Genomic DNA, 22,047 nt, shown 5'->3' on the forward strand with positions numbered 1-22,047 from the left:
ACATCTTGAGTTTCCACTATAGCATGACTCAATGTTAAGTTAAAGCTTGTAAATATATTATGTGAGATCCACATAATGTATGTATTTAATTTGTCATCTTTATCATTCTTACAAAAATATTTTGATTAGTCAGTTCAATACATATGCAGAATTTGTAAAATGTTAATTCAGCACAGCACATTAAGTATGTTATAAGTCAACAGAACATAGTACCCATGTAATTCCTGTTATTATATCACTAATGTTCTGTGTAATAACATGTCTTGTTTTTTTTTTTTTTAATCTGCCTTCCGTCTGTCTTTTTGGCTCCATTATATATGGGTATCAGGGGAAATAACTAGTTTTCTGTTTTCCCTTTTTGGCATCAGAGACTGAATGAGACAGTAATATTACTTTGTCTTGGCATAATTTACAGTCAAAGGAAAGCTAAAGATATTCCACTAAGGGAAGGAATGAGCGTCTTCTGCCAAGGCAGAACAACTCCACAGGCTAGCTAAATGCCAACCTACATCACTTCTAGACAGTTCACAACAACCACTTATTATTTCCTATTTGGTATCACCTTTAGAAACATGTCTTGTTTTCCATACACATTTCATAGCTGTCTTAATCTCTGGTTTAGTTGTTCCTGTAGTTTAATGTGGAATAAAAGTAAACATGGAGCTGCTAACAGCTAAGCATAATATAAATCAAGACATACTAAATGTACCCAAGCAAGATTCATGTGTGTTATTGATTATATCATTTATGTATGATAATTAGCAAATACTAATGAACACAAATGATTCTATTAACTATCCACGTAGAAGTCCCAATGTTGCTCAACGCTTCTTCTAAAGCTGTGAAGTCTCATCTTCATATCTGCATATCATCACAGTGAAGAAGGGAACCCCATTTCCCCCTTTTCGGTACAATTTTTTAAATCAATTTTGGAGAGAATAACATAGCATCCAATCTGCCTACACAGGGGCTTGGGATGGTAACAGAGATCAGAGTAAAGTTTCTTACAATGTCAAGCACCTTTTCCCCCTTTTAATACATACACCTAATGTAGTTAGAACACCTGATTCGTTGACTGGAATACCTGGATCCAAATACTTTTTCAAAAATTAGCTTTTCCTACAAATACTTATTTTAGTTCCAGTTACTAACCATTTCAATACCAGTGACCAACCGGTTCACATATGTTTCTCATCAGTAAACTTAATTGTGTAAGTATATTTCCATGTCAAAGTATGAGCATTCACTTACCGCAAGCATCACATTCCATTACTGTGTTTTTCAAAAATGTCATCTCTTTTATCTATAAAGCAGAAAAAAAGATTTTCACATATAAGCTTAGATTTATCTTTACATTTATATATGTTATCTTTTTTATATAATATATATTTATATTTAAAACATTTAATTGTACATCATACATATTTTTAGATTCTTCATTCAGATATATCTTTTCTTTTTTGTTGCAAAACTGGTGTTGAGAAGTGATCTAAAATATCTTAAAGTGGTGATAAACCTAGGCTTTTTTTCCTTTATTTCACCTGGTCATCCAGCCAGTAACACACTTTGACTCGGTTTACACTGCCGCGACTTGGGATCCGACCTGTGAGACCCTAAGTTGCATGATATGTGAAATCCCATGTTAGTCAATGAGAGCTGTCTTAATTAGCACTACTAAAGTCACTCCGACTTTAGAAAAGGTTCAAGGCGACTTCTGTCCGACTTGTGCCCATAGAGTTTAATGGAAGTCACCTCCAAGTCGGGTCCACGTCCTAATTGATGTAGATTGGATTCGATACAGGAAGATTACCAAGGCGTTCCCTGTGTTATGGAGTCTACATTCTGGATGAAGTAGTAAAGCAGACATCTTTGGACAGTAGCATTGTCAGTCTGGTAAGAGGGTAGAGTTGTGTTAGACTAGCAGACAGCTGGAGTTCAGCTAACACTTTATAAGCAAACACTTTATAAGTAGTTACACCAAACAGTTTTTTCCTTTTGGGATAACAGTTTCAAGTAAATGAAATGAAGCTGTATCTCACCATTTAGCAACAATTCCAAATCATGAATCTGCTGAGAATAGCCATCAATGAGTACACAAGATACTTAAACAGTAGGGATGAGCCTCATGTTCGACTCGAACATTGGCTGTTCGAACAATTTGGGGTGTTCGCGGCAAATTCGAATGCCGCGGAACACCCTTTAAAAGTCTATGGGAGAAATCAAAAGTGCTAATTTTAAAGGCTTATATGCAAGTTATTGTCATAAAAAGTGTTTGGGGACCTGGGTCCTGCCCCAGGGGACATGGATCAATGCAAAAAAAAGTTTTAAAAACGGCCATTTTTTCAGGAGCAGTGATTTTAATAATGCTTAAAGTCAAACAATAAAGTGTAATATCCCTTTAAATTTCGTAGCTGGGGGGTGTCTATAGTATGCCTGTAAAGGGGCGCATGTTTCCCATGTTTAGAACAGTCTGACAGCAAAATGACATTTCGAAGGAAAAAAGCCATTTAAAACTACTCGCGGCTATTAATGAATTGCCCACAGGGGAACCCCGAAGCAAAATTTAAAAAAAAAATGACGTGGGGGTCCCCCTAAATTCCATACCAGGCCCTTCAGGTCTGGTATGGATATTAAGGGGAACCCCTGCCAAAATTAAAAAAAAAATGACGTGGGGGTCCCCCTAAATTTCATACCAGACCCTTCAGGTCTGGTACGGATTTTAAGGGGAACCCCGCGCCCCCCCCCAAAAAAAACGGCGTGGGGTCCCCCCAAAAGTCCATACCAGACCCTTATCCCAGCACGCAACCTGGCAGGCCGCAGGAAAAGAGGGGGGGATGAGAGAGCGCCCCCCCCTGAATCGTACCAGGCCACATGCCCTCAACATTGGGAGGGTGCTTTGGGGTAGCCCCCCAAAACACCTTGTCCCCATGTTGATGAGGACAAGGGCCTCATCCCCACAACCCTGGCCTGTGGTTGTGGGGGTCTGCGGGCGGGGGGCTTATCGGAATCTGGAAGCCCCTTTTAACAAGGGGACCCCCAGATCCCGGCCCCCCCTGTGTGAAATGGTAAGGGGGTACAAAAGTACCCCCACCATTTCACAAAAAAACTGTCAAAAATGTTAAAAATGACAAGAGACAGTTTTTGACAATTCCTTTATTTAAATGCTTCTTCTTTCTTCTTTCTTCTATCTTCCTTCATCTTCTTCTTCTTCTTCTTCTTCTGGTTCTTCTGGCTCTTCTGGCTCTTCTGGTTCTTCCTCCGGCATTCTCGTCCAGCATCTCCTCCACGGCGTCTTCTATCTTCTTCTCCTCGGGCCGCTCCGCACACATGGCATGGGGGGAGGCTCCCGCTCTTCTCTTCATCTTCTTCTCTTCTTCATCTTCTTCTTCATCTTCTTCTTTTCTTCTTCTCTTCTTCATCTTCTTCTCCGAGCCACTCCGCATCCATGCTGGCATGGAGGGAGGCTCCCGCTGTGTGACGGCGTCTCCTCGGCTGACGGTTCTTAAATAACGGGGGCGGGGCCACCCAGTGACCCCACCCCCCTCTGACGCACGGGACACGACGGGACTTCCCTGTGGCATTCCCTGTGACGTCACAGGGAAGTCCCGTCAAGTCACCGTGCATCAGAGGGGGGCGGGGTCACCGGGTGGCCCCTCCCCCCGTTATTTAAGAACCATCAGACGAGGAGACGCCGTCACACAGCGGGAGCCTCCCTCCATGCCAGCATGGATGCGGAGTGGCCCGGAGAAGGCGATGAAGAAGAGAAGAAAAGAAGATGACGAAGAATTTGAAGAAGAGAAGAAGATGAAGAGAAGAGCGGGAGCCTCCCCCCATGCCATGGGTGCGGAGCGGCCCGAGGAGAAGAAGATAGAAGACGCCGCGGAGGAGATGCTGGACGAGAACTCCGGAGGAAGAACCAGAAGAGCCAGAAGAACCAGAAGAAAAAGATGAAGGAAGACAGAAGAAAGAAGAAGCATTTAAATAAAGGAATTGTCAAAAACTGTCTCTTGTCATTTTTAACATTTTTGACAGTTTTTTTGTGAAATGGTAGGCCTTACCATTTCACACAGGGGGGGGCGGGATCTGGGGGTCCCCTTGTTAAAGGGGGCTTCCAGATTCCGATAAGCCCCCCGCCCGCAGACTCCCACAACCACCGGCCAGGGTTGTGGGGATGAGGCCCTTGTCCTCATCAACATGGGGACAAGGTGTTTTGGGGGGCTACCCCAAAGCACCCTCCCAATGTTGAGGGTATGTGGCCTGGTATGGTTCAGGAGGGGGGGCCTCTCTCTCGTCCCCCCCTCTTTTCTTGTGGCCTGCCAGGTTGTGTGCTCGGATAAGGGTCTGGTATGGATTTTTGGGGGGAACCCACGCCGTTTTTTTTTTTTTGGCGCGGGGTTCCCCTTAAAATCCGTACCAGACCTGAAGGGTCTGGTATGGAATTTAGGGGGACCCCCACGTCATTTTTTTTTAAATTTTGGCTGGGGTTCCCCTTAATATCCATATCAGACCTGAAGGGCCTGGTATGGAATTTAGGGGGACCCCCACATCATTTTTTTTTTAAATTTTGGTTCGGGGTTCCCCTGTGGGGAATTCCCATGCCGTTTTTATCAATGAACTTCTATGTGTATTGTCGGACCGGCAATGCAATAGCCGCGAGTAGTTTTAAATGGCTTTTTTCCTTCGAAATGTCATTTTGCTGTTGCTTTTGATTATTCATGTTCGTGTCCCATAGACTTTAACGGTGTTCGCGTGTTCGAACGAACTTTTTTCCTGTTCGCATGTTCTGGTGCGAACCGAACAGGGGGGGTGTTTGGCTCATCCCTATTAAACAGTACAGTGGTTGGAACAGCGACACTTACACTATATTACCAAAAGTAATGGGATGCCTGCCTTTACACGCACATGAAATTTAATGGCATCTAGGGCTGCAACTAACGATTATTTTCATAATCAATTAGTTGGCTGATTATTGTTTCAATTAATCAATGAATCGGATAATAACCTTAAAAAAGTGTGGTTCATAATTTAATATGTAAAGTTTAAAAAAAAAAAAGCAATTTATTCTTAAATAGCTCTATGGTAAATATAAATAACCAACTATGTGGTTAGGGAGCAAAATCTCTAATTCACTCTGAGAATAATAGAACAGATATATGGTATATACTATTGGAGGTTGAATCTGGTAAATATCATAAGACTCAGATCACGTTTTTTATTTAGACCCCTCTCACACTGGGGTGCATGTAATGTGCCCTGCCCCTGTAATGTGCCCTGTTCCCATGTGCCCTGCCCTCATGTAATATTCCCTGCCTCCTTGAAATGTACCCTGCTCCCACGTAATGTGGCTTGCCTCCATGTAAAAGTTTACTTTAACCACTTGAGCCCCGGACCATTATGCTGCCTAAGGACCAGAGGTCTTTTTCCAATTTGGCACTGCGTCGCTTTAACTGCTAATTGCGCGGTCATGCAATGCTGTACCCAAACGAAATTTGCGTCCTTTTCTTCCCACAAATAGAGCTTTCTTTTGATGGTATTTGATCACCTCTGCGGTTTTTATTTTTTGCGCTATAAACGGAAAAAGACCGAAAATTTTGAAAAAAAATGATATTTTCTACTTTTTGTTATAAAAAAAATCCAATAAACTAAATTTTAGTCATACATTTAGGCCAAAATGTATTCGGCCACATGTCTTTGGTAAAAAAAATGTCAATAAGCGTATATTTATTGGTTTGCGCAAAAGTTATAGCGTCTACAAACTAGGGTACATTTTCTGGAATTTACACAGCTTTTAGTTTATGACTGCCTATGTCATTTCTTGAGGTGCTAAAATGGCAGGGCAGTGCAAAACCCCCCCAAATGACCCCATTTTGGAAAGTAGACACCCCAAGGAAATTGCTGAGAGGCAAGTTGAACCCATTGAATATTTATTTTTTTTGTCCCAAGTGATTGAAAAATGACAAAAAAAAAAAAAAAAAAAATATTTACAAAAAGTCGTCACTAAATGATATATTGCTCACACAGGCCATGGGCCTATGTGGAATTGCACCCCAAAATACATTTAGCTGCTTCTCCTGAGTATGGGGATACCACATGTGTGGGACTTTTTGGGAGCCTAGCCGCGTACGGGGCCCCGAAAACCAATCACCGCCTTCAGGATTTCTAAGGGTGTAAATTTTTGCTTTCACTCTTCACTGCCTATCACAGTTTCGGAGGCCATGGAATGCCCAGGTGGCACAAAACCCCCCCAAATGACCCCATTTTGGAAAGTAGACACCCCAAGCTATTTGCTGAGAGGCATATTGAGTCCATGGAATATTTTATATTTTGACACAAGTTGCGGGAAAGTGACACTTTTTTTTTTTTTTTTTTTTTTTTTTCATAAAGTTGTCACTAAATGATATATTGCTCACACAGGCCATGGGCATATGTGGAATTGCACCCCAAAATACATTTAGCTGCTTCTCCTGAGTATGGGGATACCACATGTGTGGGACTTTTTGGGAGCCTAGCCGCGTACTGGACCCCGAAAACCAATCACTGCCTTCAGGATTTCTAAGGGTGAAAATTTTTGATTTCACTCTTTACTGCCTATCACAGTTTCGGAGGCCATGGAATGCCCAGGTGGCACAAAACCCCCCCAAATGACCCCATTTTGGAAAGTAGACACCCCAAGCTATTTGCTGAAAGGCATGGTGAGTATTTTGCAGCTCTCATTTGTTTTTGAAAATGAAGAAAGACAAGAAAAAACATTTTTTTTTTTTCTTTTTTCAATTTTCAAAACTTTGTGACAAAAAGTGAGGTCTGCAAAATACTCACTATACCTCTCAGCAAATAGCTTGGGGTGTCTACTTTCCAAAATTGGGTCATTTGGGGGGGTTTTGTGCCACCTGGGCATTCCATGGCCTCCGAAACTGTGATAGGCAGTGAAGAGTGAAATCAAAAATTCACGCCCTTAGAAAGCCTGAAGGCGGTGCTTGGTTTTCGGGGTCCCGTACGCGGCTAGGCTCCCAAAAAGTCTCACACATGTGGTATCCCCGTACTCAGGAGAAGCAGCAGAATGTATTTTGGGGTGTAATTTCACATATTTCCATGGCATGTTTGAGCAATATATCATTTAGTGACAACTTTGTGCAAAAAAAAAAAAAAAAAAAAAAATTTGTCTCTTTCCCGCAACTTGTGTCGCAATATAAAATATTCCATGGACTCGACATGCCTCTCAGCAAATAGCTTGGGGTGTCTACTTTCCAAAATGGGGTCATTTGGGGGGGTTTTGAACTGTCCTGGCATTTTATGCACAACATTTAGAAGCTTATGTCACACATCACCCACTCTTCTAACCACTTGAAGACAAAGCCCTTTCTGACACTTATTGTTTACATGAAAAAGTTTTTTTTTTTTTGCAAAAAAATTACTTTGAACCCCCAAACATTATATATTTTTTTAAAGCAAATGCCCTACAGATTAAAATGGTGGGTGTTTCATTTTTTTTTTTCACACAGTAATTGCGCAGCGATTTTTCAAACGCATTTTTTGGGGAAAAAACACACTTTTTTTAATTTTAATGCACTAAAACACGCTATATTGCCCAAATGTTTGATGAAATAAAAAAGATGATCTTAGGCCGAGTACATGGATACCAAACATGACATGCTTTAAAATTGCGCACAAACGTGCAGTGGCAACAAAATAAATACATGTTTAAAAGCCTTCAAAAGCCTTTACAGGTTACCACTTTAGATTTACAGAGGAGGTCTACTGGAAAAATTACTGCACTCGATCTGGCCTTCGCGGTGATACCTCACATGCATGGTGCAATTGCTGTTTATGTTTGACGACAGACCGCCGCTTGCGTTCGCCTTAGCGCGAGAGCAGGGGGCGACAGGGGTGGGTTTTTTTTGTTTTTTTTTTTTCTTTATTATTTTTTTGCTTTTTTAATCTTACTTTTAAACTGTTCCTTTCATATTTTTTTTTTTAATCATTTTTATTGTTATCTCGGGGAATGTAAATATCCCCTATGATAGCAATAGGTAGTGACAGGTACTCTTTTTTGAAAAAATTGTGGTCTATTAGACCCTAGATCTCTCCTCTGCCCTCAAAGCATCTGACCACACCAAGATCGGTGTGATAAAATGCTTCCCCAATTTCCCAATGGCGCTATTTACATCCGGCGAAATCTAAGTCATGAAATACTCGTAGCTTCCGGTTTCTTAGGCCATAGAGATGTTTGGAGCCACTCTGGTCTCTGATCAGCTCTATGGTCAGCTGGCTGAATCACCGGCTGCATTCTCAGGTTCCCTGTTGAGACAGGAGAGCCAGAGAAAAACACGGAAGACGGTGGGGGGGGGGGGGGCATTCCCTCCCACGGCTTGTAAAAGCAGTCTAGAGGCTAATTAGTCGCTAGGATTGCTTTTACATGAAAGCCGACCGCTGGCTGAAAAGAATGATACCAAGATGATACCTAAACCTGCAGGCATCATTCTGGTATAACCACTCAAAGTCGTGAATGGCGTACCTGAAGACAAAAAAATGGTTAACAATGGTTAACAATAAAGCACAGTAAAGTGTAAATAATTACACACCTGAAAAACAAACATGATAAAACATAATAACAATAACAATAACAATAAAACATTGCAGAATAGAATACAGTAAAAAAGAGCAGAACAATAGAGAGAGAGAATAGAGAGAGAGAACAATAAAACAACAACTATTTTTTTTTATTTCATATTTTTTTTTTTTTTTTACACTTTTTTTGTAACTAACTTTTATAACGGTAACCGGTTCCAGGTTCGGGTCTCTCAAAATGCGATGGCATCTTGGGAGACCCTGTGAAAGTGTGCCTAGTCTGTGCAATGCTGTACCCTACGCTAATACTCAACTAGTGAATGGTAGCGTTCAAAACATTCACCAATGCAAAGACCAGGATTGTCAGGACAGGAGGGACAATAATAGCGGGTGTCACGCCTATATCCGCGCTTGCTGCAGACACGACATCTTTTTTGGGGGGTTCGTTGGGTAGGGGTACTCGGGAGGACATAAAAATGCCTCTCATGCAGCCGACTGCATTTGGTTGGGGATGTGAATGGGGGAAGTACGGGCGCTGCAGAAGCGGTGGGTTCCCAATTAGGATTGGCGAATGCAGCAGGAAGGGCACTATGGGCACGATGGGCCTGTGTTTGTCTTTTTGGTGGCAGCGGGACACTACTTGTGCTTGCCACCTCACCAGCTTCAACTGCACTTATGGGACTCGCCACGTCACCACGTGTTACTGCAGTGCTGGTTTGACTACGACCGGGGTGTACTAGGCCGCTGGCGCTTGCCAGTTCACCAAAACGCTACCAAAAAACGTTAGCGATCGCAGGGATCAGGCCTGACTCTGCGAACGCTGCAGTTATGCGTTTAGTGTTTTGTAAGTGTCAGTGATCGATCGATACTGCACTTGGGTGGGCTGGGCCGGGCCGGGCGGAGGGGCAAAACGCAGGTGCTAGCAGGTATCTGGGCTGATCCCGCTAACACTGCGTTTTTGGGAACCCTAAACTGCTGGTGACGCTAGTATAGATCTGATCGGATCAGATATTGATGCGATCAGATACTATACCACTAAGGGAGGTGTACGGTGCGTGCGTGGGTGTTAGCGGTACTGGCGCTAATCTGACGCTGCCTGGGGCTGGTGCTTGCCAGTTCACCAAAACGCTACAAAAAAAACTGTTAGCCATCGCAGGGATCAGGCCTGACTCTGCGAACGCTGCAGTTATGCGTTTAGTGTTTTGTAAGTGTCAGTGATCGATCGATACTGCACTTGGGTGGGCTGGGCTGGGCCGGGCGGAGGGGCAAAACACAGGTGCTAGCAGGTATCTGGGCTGATCCCGCTAACACTGCGTTTTTGGGAACCCTAAACTGCTGGGGACGCTAGTATAGATCTGATCGGATCAGATATTGATCCGTTCAGATACTATACCACTAAGGGAGGCGTATGCTGCGTGTGTGGGTGTTAGCGGTACTGGCGCTAACCTGACGCCTGGGGCTGGTGCTTGCCAGTTCACCAAAATGCTACCAAAAAAACTGTTAGCGATCGCAGGGATCAGGCCTGACTCTGCGAACGCTGCAGTTATGCGTTTAGTGTTTTGTAAGTGACAGTGATCGATCGATACTGCACTTGGGTGGGCTGGGCGGAGGCACAAAATGCAGGTGCTAGCAGGTATCTGGGCTGATCCCGCTAACACTGCGTTTTTGGGAACCCTAAACTGCTGGGGACACTAGTATAGATCTGATCGGATCAGATATTGATCCGTTTAGATACTATACCACTAAGGGAGGCGTATGCTGCATGCGTGGGTGTTAGCGGTACTGGCGCTAATCTGACGCTGCCTGGGGCGATGCATATCACCGCCGGGCGATCAGGGGGCTAAATCTTTATTCGGTAATAAACGGCGGGTGCCCTGACACTATAAAAAATAAACGAACTAACCAGCGTCATCCGTAACGGTTATACGGTGATCAGTGGTGAAAGGGTTAACTAGGGGGCAATCAAGGGGTTAAAACATTTATTAGATAGTATATGGGGGTCCCTGTCGCTATAAAACGCTGACGGCGAACCTAAATATTTACCTCACTAACTAGCGTCACCAGCGACACTAATACAGCGATCAGAAAAATGATCGCTTAGTGACACTGGTGACAGGGGGTGATCAAGGGGTTAAAACTTTATTAGGGGGGGTTAGGGGGGTACCCTAGACCTAAAGGGGGGTAATACTCACTGTCCCAACACTGTAACTGTCACAAACTGACACTATGCAGTAATCAGAAAAAAAAAAACAAAAAACAAAAAAAAACTGCTGGTGTCAGTTTGTGACAGGGGGGGGGGGGGTGATTGGGGGGGGATCGGGGGGCGATCGGGGGGGGGATCGGGGTGTTTTGTGTGCCTGGCATGTTCTACTGTGTGTGTGTGTGTTGGTGCACTCACATAGATGTCTTCTCTCCTCGGGCCGGAACGGAAAATACCGACCCGAGGGGAGATGACATCACTTCCTTTGCTGCTGTTTAGCATACAGCAGCAAAGGAGTGTTTTCATTGGCCGGCGGCGATCGCGAGGGGGGGGCCACGAACGGATGGTCTCCCCCTCATCACCGATCGCCGCTGGACAAAAGACGACCGCCTCGGGCACCGGGGGGGGGTCCGATCGGACCCCCCACCCGCGGAAGGCAAATCACGTACCCTGTACGTGATTTTGCCTGTCCGTGCCACTTTGCCGACGTACATCGGCGTGAGGCGGTCGTCAAGTGGTTAAATGTAATTGTAATACCTTCTATTACCTCCAGTCTATCATCCTCCACCTTCTCTTGGTTCAGATGCTGATCTTCCCTGCACAGTCTTTAAAGTAATTATTTTTTAAAACAACAAACATGTTATACTTATATGCTCTGTGTAATGGTTTTGCACAGAGCAGTCCTGATTCTTCTCCCCACCGATGCTTCTGGCTCCTCCTGCCTTCAGAGTGCCCCAATAGCAAGCTGCAAATTATAGTATAGCGTGCCCCTATAGCAAGGTAAAAAAAAAACTTCTGCCTTTAGACCCACTCACTTGCTGCCCAGGATTACATGTCCCATGAGGCATTGCTCCTCACACATTCACAAGTTCTCAGGCACTTACTGACATATATGGATGGTGTACTGAGCAGTATGTGTGCTGCACTGTATTTCCTGATATGTAAACAAGTATTGCATTCTATATGTAGGACAACTAATCAGCTGGCCAATTAATCGATTAGTTGTTTCAGCCCTAATGACATCCCAGTCTTAGTCCCTAGGGTTCAATATTGAGTTGGCCCACCCTTTGCAGCTATAACAGCTTCAACTCTTCTGGGAAGGCTGTCCACAAGGTTTAGGAGTGTGTCTATAGGAATGTTTGACCATTCTTCCAGAAGCGCATTTGTGAAGTCAGGCACTGATATGAATGAGAAGGCCTGGTTCACAGTCTCCGCTCTAATTCATCCCAAAGGTGTTCTATCAGGTTGAGGTCAGGACTCTGTGCAGGCCAGTCTAGTTCCTCCACCCCAAACTTGCTCATCCATGACCTTATGAACCTTGCTTTGTGCACTGGTCCAAATTATTTTGTGGAGGGGGGATTATGGTGTGTGGTTGTTTTACAGGGGTTGGGCTTGGCCCCTTAGTTCCAGTAAAGGGAACTCTTAAGGCATCAACATATCTAGACATTTTGGACAATTTCATGTTTCCAACTTTGTGGGAACAGTTTGGGGATGACCCCTTCCTGTTCCAACATGACTGTGCACCAGTGCACAAAGAAAGATCCATAAAGACATGGATGAGTGAGTTTGGGTTGGAGGAACTTCACTGGTCTGCACAGAGTCCTGACCTCAACCTGAGAGAACACCTTTGGGATAAATTTGAGTGGAGACTGCGAGCCAGGCCTTCACATATGGGAAAACCTGAAGGCTATATCAGACATCAGTATTTAGGAACTGGGTTTGATATAGCGGTCAGATGGGGGGAAATCACCCCTGGAAAAGCCAAATTTGGAAGATGCACACCAATTTATGAATGTCAACATGTGCTATCTGCCATCAGGGGGGATCAAGGGACGTGTTTTGGGGGAGCAAGCCCTTCCTCAACGCGACTTTATAATTGAGGAAGGGGTTGCACCCCCAAAACGCGTCCATTGATCTCCCGTGATGGCAGATAGCACATGTTGGCACACTGTGTGCATCCTCCAAATTTGGCTTTTCTAAACATTTAAAAAAATTTTAGAAGATTGGACCACAATAAAACAGGTGATTTTGTGGGGTTTAAATTCGCCCCAAAACATCAATGATGTTATTATTTTTTTTAATAACATCATTGATTTGTTGCTGTATGTTGTGCAATTCGAGATTACACCCCATGATCTCCCCGATCAGGATCTGGGCACTTTCAGAAGTAAAGCGTTCTCTATCCCTCACATCACGATCACCTAAAAAGAGATAAAGAACAAAAAAAAAGGTCTCAAAAATCTGCCACCATCCATCTCTTTTACCTGAGCCTGTGGTCGCAGACACTCACCTGTTGTGGTGCCAATCTCCACCACATCTTCTTCTTCCTCCTGCTCTTCTTCTTGTGTTGGTGGTATTTCACCTTCTTCCATAGGTGGGGGGTCTGTGTTCTCCTGGGATGAGGGGTGTCCTCCGAGTCTTTTCTCCCCTATGTAAAACAAAAATGGTATACTTAGCACACAGATATTTGATGGCAGAACTAGAAATAGGAAACATTGCTTGGAAGTGGGGTACAATTGTCTATTTTAGCCGAGTTCCAAGATGTATATTTTTTAGTGGCCTTTGTCAAGCTGCAATACTTTACCTGTTTGGTACAAGCTTCACAGATGTAGCCCCCCTATAGTATACACTGGAGCACCTGTGTGGCCCCCTAATAAAAATGGTGTTCTGGGGTCCCACACTAGTGCTCCAGTGTCCAGATGTGAAAACAGCTGCTCAGTGTCCTCTCCTTACACACAATCTAGTTGGCATTTCATTCTAGTAACAAACCCATCTACACAAACAAATATTTGGCATCCAAGTAGGCCCCAAAAAATGTGTGAAAATGCATATGGCCTAAACAATGGTGTTCTAGAGGCTGAAAGAAAAATGTTTGATACGAACGAATAATGGGCCCATGAACATTAAAGTTGCCCTTTTAAACGTTACAATTAATAAAAGCATATGGAGCAGAACGAACGGAATAAAGACAGAAAGAATAGGAACACAGCACAACTACTTACTTTTTTGCAGCACTCTCCGGATCTTTCGCTACTGCTCTGGCTCTCTCAACTTCAGGTCCGACCACCGCTTCCTGAGCTGATCTTTAGATCTTCGTACCCCGAAATTCCTGTGAAGGCTTTTGACCACTTTAGCAATGATTTTTGCTTTTCGGATGTTGGGGTTGGGGTAAGGCCCATATTTTCCGTCATAGTCGGACTTCCTCACGATGTCGACCATCTCCAACATCTCCCCAAAGGACATATTTGTGGCCTTAAAACGTCTCCTTCTGGATCGGGACGTGCCTGGATCCAGACTTTCCTCCCCCTCCTCCTCGTTGCTAGAATTAACATGCACCTGCTGTAACTCCGCCATGTGCTCTTCACCCACTGCGCCGAAAGAAAAGGGGCGGGGAATAGACTAGAAAGAACGTCAGGGGCAGGCGGAGTTACACGCATGCGCAGTGTGTATAAAGCGTAACACGCGTGCGTATTACGTACGATCTGTGAGCGGAGGAAGGAGCATTGGACGCGCCGATCGTAAGAACGAAGGTAAGAGACAAACTTGTGCCTATACTGCTTCTAGATTGAGGCCTATATTGTAACAAGATTAGGAGAGTTTTGTCTGATATTAGGCTTTGTCTTGTGTTGTGTCTTGCAGTGAACATGGATATCTTAATGAAAGACAATGACTTCATGTCAGTATTCATAGAGATGCTAAGGGAGCTGTACTGTCTGTGGGAGATTACCCACCCCCATTTCAAGAACCAAGCAAAGAGGAAGGCAGCACTGGAGCAATTGTGTGAAATTGTGAAGCAGGTGATCCCCACGGCAGACATCACCTATTTAAAGATCTTCATTGGTGGCCTGAGGAGCACATATCTGAGGGAGCACAAGAAAGTCCAGGATTCACAGAGATCCAGAGCAGCAGATGACATCTATGTCCCCAGGATGTTGTACTACGACAGGCTGCACTTTCTGGCAGGCCAGACTGAACCCAGGTCATCCCTCTCCAGTCTTCCTTCCACGCTTCCTTCCCCCCCGGCTGAGGCTTCTGACGCCCAACCTGGGCCTTCCAGGCCACATGTGGAGGAGCCCAGATTGAGCCAGGTATAGCATTCCTCTAAATATTTCTGCTTGTCCAATCAATTATGTTAACTAGATGTTATTTGGGAGTACTAATTTAGGATTGGGATTGATGATGCAAAACATTACAACCAGGGTCCCTTTTTCATACACAGGGAAGTCTCAGCCAGGAGGTGGCCGGGCCGAGCCGGCTGGCTGATCTGCAGGTCCCTCCACCCCCCCTGAAAAGAGAAAGTGGCAGTAGGAGGAGTACCCTAGAGGAGGCTGCTATAGCATTCTTTTGGAGGGCTACAGAGGTCCTGGGAGCACCCCACACCATGGAGGAGAACATTGCTGCCTTCATAGCCTATAAAATGCAGAGGATGGAGGAGGGCCAAAAAGTCATGTGTGAGGCCCTCATATCGGAGGCTCTGGAGAAAGGTATGAGGGGCCAAATTACACCTCAGACACACCTTCGCGTTGGTCCTCCTCCTCCTCCTGCAGGTCCTCCTCCTCCTCCTCCCTCTCCTCCAGGTCCTCCCAGTCCTCCTCCAGGTCCCCCCAGTCCTCCTCCAGGTCCCCCCAGTCCTCCTCCTCCTCCAGGTCCTACTCCTCCTCCTGCCACATCTCCAACTGCACAGCCACAGCCCGGAAGGAAGCGTGGAAGGAAGACCAGACAGTGATTGCCCTGGGTTCAGTCTGGTCGGCCAAAAGATGCAGCCTCTTGTGGTACCACAGCCTGGTGACACACATGTCATCTGCTGCTATCCAGATCTCTGCGAATTCTGGACCAGACTGCCCTCCCTTACATATGGACTCCTCAGGCCACCAATTTTGATATTGAAGAATTGATGTCTGCCGTGGGGGTCCCAGGCTTCGCTAATTTCTCCTGTTGATCCAGTGTTGCCTTCCTCTTTGTTTGGTTCGGATCCCTTAATAAAGGATTTTTGTTTTGAATTATACTCTCCTATGTGTTTTACTTCAAAAATTACAGTTGGTTTGTGAGGATTCAGGTACATTTCAAATATACAATGTGAAATGAACAAGGGACACCAACACCAAACAATCTCCTGGAGATTAAATAATAAAAGATATCAATGGTGTTGGGGTAACTTGACACACAAAACACACCCAAAAATATTCTGGATGAAAAATAAAAATAACATTGAACAAAGATCAGCCTTGGAAAAAATCCAAACATTAAAGAAAAAAAAAGGCTTAAAATCCAAAAAAAAAAAAAATAAAAAATATAAAACTGTCAGATGTGACAACTAATAACAATATATTCAGGGAATCCCACTAAAAAAACACAAATAAAACTTTGTGAGAAGTGTGTGTGAATATGAGCAGCAAAACTACTTAATTCTTGTCACATTATAAAGAAGAAGAGAGTGCGCTGTATTAAACCATTTTGAACATTGCAGCGTGACGAAAGTGCTGTATCCATTGCGAACGCTAAGTTTACCAGAACGAGCTGTCCCGTCTCGGAATTTCTTCTGAGCATGCGTGGCACTTTGTGCGTCGGAACAGGCCACACACGGTCGGAATTGACGCGATCAGATTTTGTTGTCGGAAAATTTTATCTCCTGCTCTCCAACTTTGTGTGTCGGAAAATCCGATGGAAAATGTCCGATGGCGCCCACACACGGTCGGAATTTCCGACAACACGCTCCGATCGGACATTGTCCATCGGAAAATCCGACCGTGTGTACGGGGCATAAGACTGATATGCCATTCAAGTTCAAGTGTGTGCAAAAGCAGGCGTTCCAATACTTTTGGTAATAAAGTGTACTGTATGTTTACAAGACCAACCTAGGTTAGGTACATTTTGGAGTTCCTTGCTCTAGTGAGTTAATGGAATTTAGGACCGCTCTTTCACCTCTCAAATCTCACGTTACAACAGCTCAAAAGAGACACCAACTCTGAAAATTACATTTCTCATCGCCACTTGCAAGCACCCCTGTCAGTGTTAAATGGTTTGTCTCAACGCTCTACTACTTTGTCTGGACAGCTTGTTCTGTTAAAGGATGTTGAAAAATAAAATACTTACTAACGGGATCACCAGGTTAAAATAAACAAAAATGCCTAAAAAAAACGAAATGAACGCAGCCACCACATCTATGAATTGGTAAGCTGCTATTTAATTTTTGTTTTTTGGTCTAACACCGCTTTAAATTAGGGAGGTAGATTTGTTTTGGACTAGACTAGAGTGAATGTCTAATTCCACAAATTGTTGGATAAAGTAAAATATTTAACTCATTAACTGAAGAGTGACAATGCTCAGGGCCGTCTTTAATATTGATTGGACCCTGTGCAAACATTTTTTTGGGGCCCCCCCCAAAGCCCCACACTCTGAGATATACAATAAATAGCAGCTGGACTCAAAATCAGTTCACTGCAGCAGATCAGGCAGCGATTGGTTTCCAGAGGTTACAGCACACATTATGGCTCAGTGAATAGTTGCTAGAGCTTACAGTACATAGTTTCTGCTCACTGATTGGTTGCTAGAGGTTACTGCACATCCTTGCAGCTCACAAATTGGTTGCTAGATGCTACTGCACAGCATTACCCCTCACCAATTGGTTGCTAGAGGTTACTGCACAACATTATTGTTGCTCAGTACTTGGTTGCTAGAAATTACAGGAGATCATTACTGTTCACCGATTTGTTGCTGAAGGTTACTGCACATCATTACCACTCACTGGTGCTAGAGGTTACAGCACATCATTACAGCTCACTGGTTGGTTGCTGGAGGTTACAGCACATCATTACAGTGCAGTGATGAGGGGTGCACTCAGAGTTGCCAACATCCCGAAGCATTTTTTACTGACAAAACATGGAAAATTTACTGACCGAGTACATTTTTACTGGCAACCAGAAAAATTACAGAACTCCTATTGAAAACTAACACAGTGAATATTTTAACAGTAAAAACATGATGTGTAAAGACTGACAATACCCATAACAAAGTAATTTGCATGAGTATACTTAAAAAGTCAACACAGCATGAAATGATCAGCCCCTGATATTTACTGATAGTTGATTTTTACAAACTGTCTGTAAATTTACTGGCGGTTAGCAACCCTGGGTGCGCTATGTACGAAGTGCAGGGTTGAGGGGTGCGCTGTGCATGGGGTGCAGTGTTGAGGGGTGCACTGTGAATGAAGTGCGGGGCTGAGGGGTGCGCTGTGCACGGAGTGCAGGGCTGAGAGGTGCGCTGTGTGCCGGGTGCAGGGTTGAGGGGTGCACTTTGTGTGGAGTGCATTGCGGGGTGAGGGGTGCATGGAGTGCAGGGCTAAGGGGTGCTCAGAGTGCAGGGCTGAGGGGTGCGCAGAGTGCAGGGCCGAGGGGTGTGCAGAGTGCAGGGCTGAAGGGTGAGCAGTGCGTGGAGTGCAGGGCTGAGGGGTGCGCCGTGCATGGAGTGCAGGGCTGAGGGGTGCACGGAGTGCAGGGCTGAGGTGTGCGATGTGCGCAGAGTGCAGGGCTTAGGGGTGCATGGAGCGTAGGGCTGCAGAGTGTAGGGCTGAGGCATTTAGACCTTCTGGTGTTGCAACTGCTTCCAACTTTTCAGCCTCTGCATACATCACTAAGGACGATTTGGCTTCCGCCTTAACTTGTTTGGAAGGGAAAATAGCTGAAATGATCACATCTTCTTCCCAGTCTGGGAGAAAATGCAATAGATCCCACTCCCCTGCCCCTGACCTTCCAGCTTTAGAGCAAGAATGGGCAGGAGATAGTGTGTTACCTTTGGAGGATCAGGAAGAAAGACAGATAGATGCCTCCTCCTTTGAGGACTCAGAATCAGAGCAACCTGTTTCAGCCTCACAATCCCAAAGGTTACTGGTCCAGTCCCTTACGGAATTGGTCTGCTCTGGGTATAAGATGCCTCCAGCAGAGACAGCTGAGGCCTCTTTTTCTTCCCTGGGCTTGCTGAAATCCCCACAGAATCCTCATGCTTTTCCGGTACATCCCTTACTGGAACAGCTAATGTATGCAGACTGGGATCACCCAGACTCACATTTTCTTCCTCCTAAAAGATTTTCTAATTTTCTATTCTTTATCCTATGGAAGAAAAATGTATAAAGAAGTGGAGTTTGCCGGCGGTTGATGCAGCCATCTTCTCTGTTAATAAAAGTCTGACCTGCCCGGTGGACAATGTTCAGGTGTTTAAGGATCCAGCTGACAAGAGCCTGGAAACTTTACTTAAAGCCTCCTTTTCCATGGCTGGAGCAGTGGCACAACCTGCAATAGCAACAATAGGTATTTGCCAGGCTCTAAAAGATGAGGTTAAGCAGGTCATTAAAGATGTGCCCGCTCGAGGGGAAGGGGCTCAGGATCTACATGAGCTGCCAAGGGCCTTGTGTTTCACGGTTGATTCTATCAAAGATTCTATCCATCAGGCATCCCGCCTGGCCCTCCTATTGGTACACATGCATAGAATTCTATGGCTAAAACACTGGTCAGCTGAATTACAATGTAAAAAGTTATTGGCTGGTTTCCCCTTCCATGGGGAATGGTTGTTTGGGGAAGATTTCAAGTGGTAAAAGTACCCTTCTACCGATTAAAAGGAAGAATATGCGTTCTTCATACAAAAGAGCTTCCTCTCCAGTGCCAGGACCCCCAGCCTCCGGGCAGTCGCGACGGCCTCCACCGTCAGGGTCAAAGTGTAGACCTCAGGGCCAAGCACATGGCTCAAAGAAGTCCTGGGGGCAACAACCTACAAAGCAGAATCCCAAAGCCTCCTTGTGAAGGGGCGCCCCCGCTCGATCGAGTGGGGGAAGACTTCTGAGGTTTTTGGGGGCTTGGCAGGAAGAAATCCGAGACAGATGGGTCACCTCTGTAGTAGCCCTAGGCTACAAACTAGAATTTCAGAAATTCCCTTCAGATCACTTTTTGAGTTCCAATATTCCCAAGGATCCAGGGAAAAGAAGGTCTTTGTTTCTAGCACTAGACCGGTTGATGTCTCAGGGGGTAATCATAGAGACTCCGCCAGAGGAACAAGGAATGGGGTTCTACTCAAATCTCTTCACGGTACCAAAACCGAATAGAAATGTCAGACCCATTCTAGACCTCAAAAATTTGAATCGGTTCCTAAACATCCGCTCCTTTCGCATGGAGTCAATTCGGTCAGTTGTCTCCATCCTGCGGAGAGGAGAATTTCTAGCATCAATAGATTTCTGTGTTTTGCGGTAAATCAACGCCATAAGGTTGCTGGTTCAGATGGTCAGGACAAAGGATCCCTCAATCTGCCTCTGTATGAGATTGCTGGGAAAGATGGTGGCATCATTCGAAGTAGTGCCCTATGCCCAGTTTCATTCAAGACTGCTGCAAAACAGCATTCTGTCTGTTTGGAACAAAGTTACCCAGACCTTGGATCATCCAATGCGTCTGACCCTGAAGGTATTCCAGAGTCTCAAGTGGTAGTTGGTAACCAAAAATTTGTTGAAGGGAAAATCCTTCATACCGGTTACCTGGAAGGTGGCAACAACGGATGCCTCTTGGGTTGGGGTGCAGTCCTAGAAGAGTCCACCGTCCGAGGGAAATGGTCTATGTCTGAAAAGACCTTGCCCATCAATATCCTAGAGATTCGGGCAGTACGTCTAGCGTTAAAAGCCTCGACATACAGATTGCAGGGCTGTCCTGTCCAGATACAGTCTGACAACGCCACGGCAGTGGCCTATATCATTCACCAAGGGGGCACCAGAAGTCGTGCAGCCCAAAAGGAGGTGAATCATGTTCCGATTTGGGCAGAGGAGCATGTGCCTTGCCTATCAGCAGTCTTCATTCCGGGGGTAGAGAATTGGCAGGGCGGATTTCTTGAGCCGGCAACAGATTCTCCCGGGAGAATAGTCTCTCCACCCCAACATTTTCTTGGCCATATGCCAAAGATGGAGTACCCCGGACATAGATCTATTGGTGTCCAGGTTCAATAAAAAGTTGGACAACTTTGTTTCAAGAGCAAGGGATCCCCTTGCACACGGGATAAACGCGTTAGTGACTGCATGGGATCAGTTTGCGCTGATTTATGCGTTCCCTTCAGTTCAGCTGCTACCCCAGCTTCTTCGCAGAATCAAGCAGGAACTAAAGACGGTGATTCTAGTAGCCCCAGCATGGCCCAGACGATCTTGGTATGCAGAGATCATCAGAATGTCAGTGGGGGAGGCCTTGGACTTTCCCAGATCGTCCAGACCTCCCGTCGCAGTGGCCAGTATTCCATTCTGCCTTACAGTCGTCTAAATTTGACGGTCTGGCTATTGAAGCCCACATTTTAAAGAATCGAGGACTTATAGGTTCTGTGGTAACCACCCTGATTAATGCAAGGAAGCTGGCTTCCAGAGCCATTTATTATAGGGTCTGGAAGGCCTATATTTCCTGGGGTCAGGCTAGAAAATGCCATCCTCGAAAGTATGTCATAGGTAGAATTGTTACCTTTCTTCAGTTGGGGGTAGAAATGAAGTTGGCCTTGAGTGCAATTAACTACTTAACAACCGGCCCATAGCGAATGACGCCTAAAGGGCGGTTTCTTAACTCTGGGAGGGCGTACAGTGACGTCCTCCCAGAATTCCGCTCTCGCGCGCCCCCCTGGGGCGCGCACCCGAATACATCCGTGACCGCCGGGTACAGAGGACCCGGCGCATCACGGATCACGGTAAACGGCCGCTGATCGAGGCCGTTTACCATGTGATCTCTTTGTCAAAGGACGGAGTGATTACATGTAAACAATCTCTCCCCTCTGTGTACCGATCGGTACAGAGGGGGAGGGAAAGGATGGCAGCAGCGCTGTGGGCTGGATGTGTAGTGCCCACAGCGCTGCTCTGTGTCATGTGCAGTCACATCCAGCCATCCATCCATCCATGCTCAGCCATCCCTCCATGCTCAGAAATACCCTGTGCAAAACTCTGCAATTCCCTGTGCAATACTCTGCAATACAATGTGCAATACTCTGCAATACCATGTGCAATACTCTGCAATTCCCCGTGCAATATTCTGCAATACCCTGTGCAATACTCTGCAATACCATGTGCAAAACTCTGCAGTTCCCTGTGCAATAGTCTGCAATACCCTGTGCAATAGTCTGCAATACCCTGTGCAATACTCTGCAATTCCCTGTGCAATACTCTGCAATACTCTGCAATAGCCTGCAATACTCTGTGAAATACTCTGCAATAGCCTGTGCAATACCAATTGCAATACTCTGCAATACCCTGCAATACCCAGCAATACCCTGCATTACTCTGC

General features: G+C 45.3%; 1 protein-coding gene across 1 annotated transcript in view; it reads right to left on the reverse strand.

The window, feature by feature from the left end:
* The window catches only part of COMP (cartilage oligomeric matrix protein), a 227,582-nt gene that overhangs the window by 139,631 nt on the left and 65,904 nt on the right, over positions 1–22,047 (reverse strand). Inside the window, exon 3 of the mRNA XM_073596126.1 lies at positions 1,252–1,303. Within this exon, the coding sequence (XP_073452227.1) occupies positions 1,252–1,303 (52 nt within the window). The remainder of the gene's footprint in view (positions 1–1,251; positions 1,304–22,047) is intronic.

This window comes from Aquarana catesbeiana, linkage group LG01 (assembly GCF_042186555.1).
Source record: "Aquarana catesbeiana isolate 2022-GZ linkage group LG01, ASM4218655v1, whole genome shotgun sequence".
Lineage (NCBI taxonomy): Eukaryota > Metazoa > Chordata > Amphibia > Anura > Ranidae > Aquarana > Aquarana catesbeiana.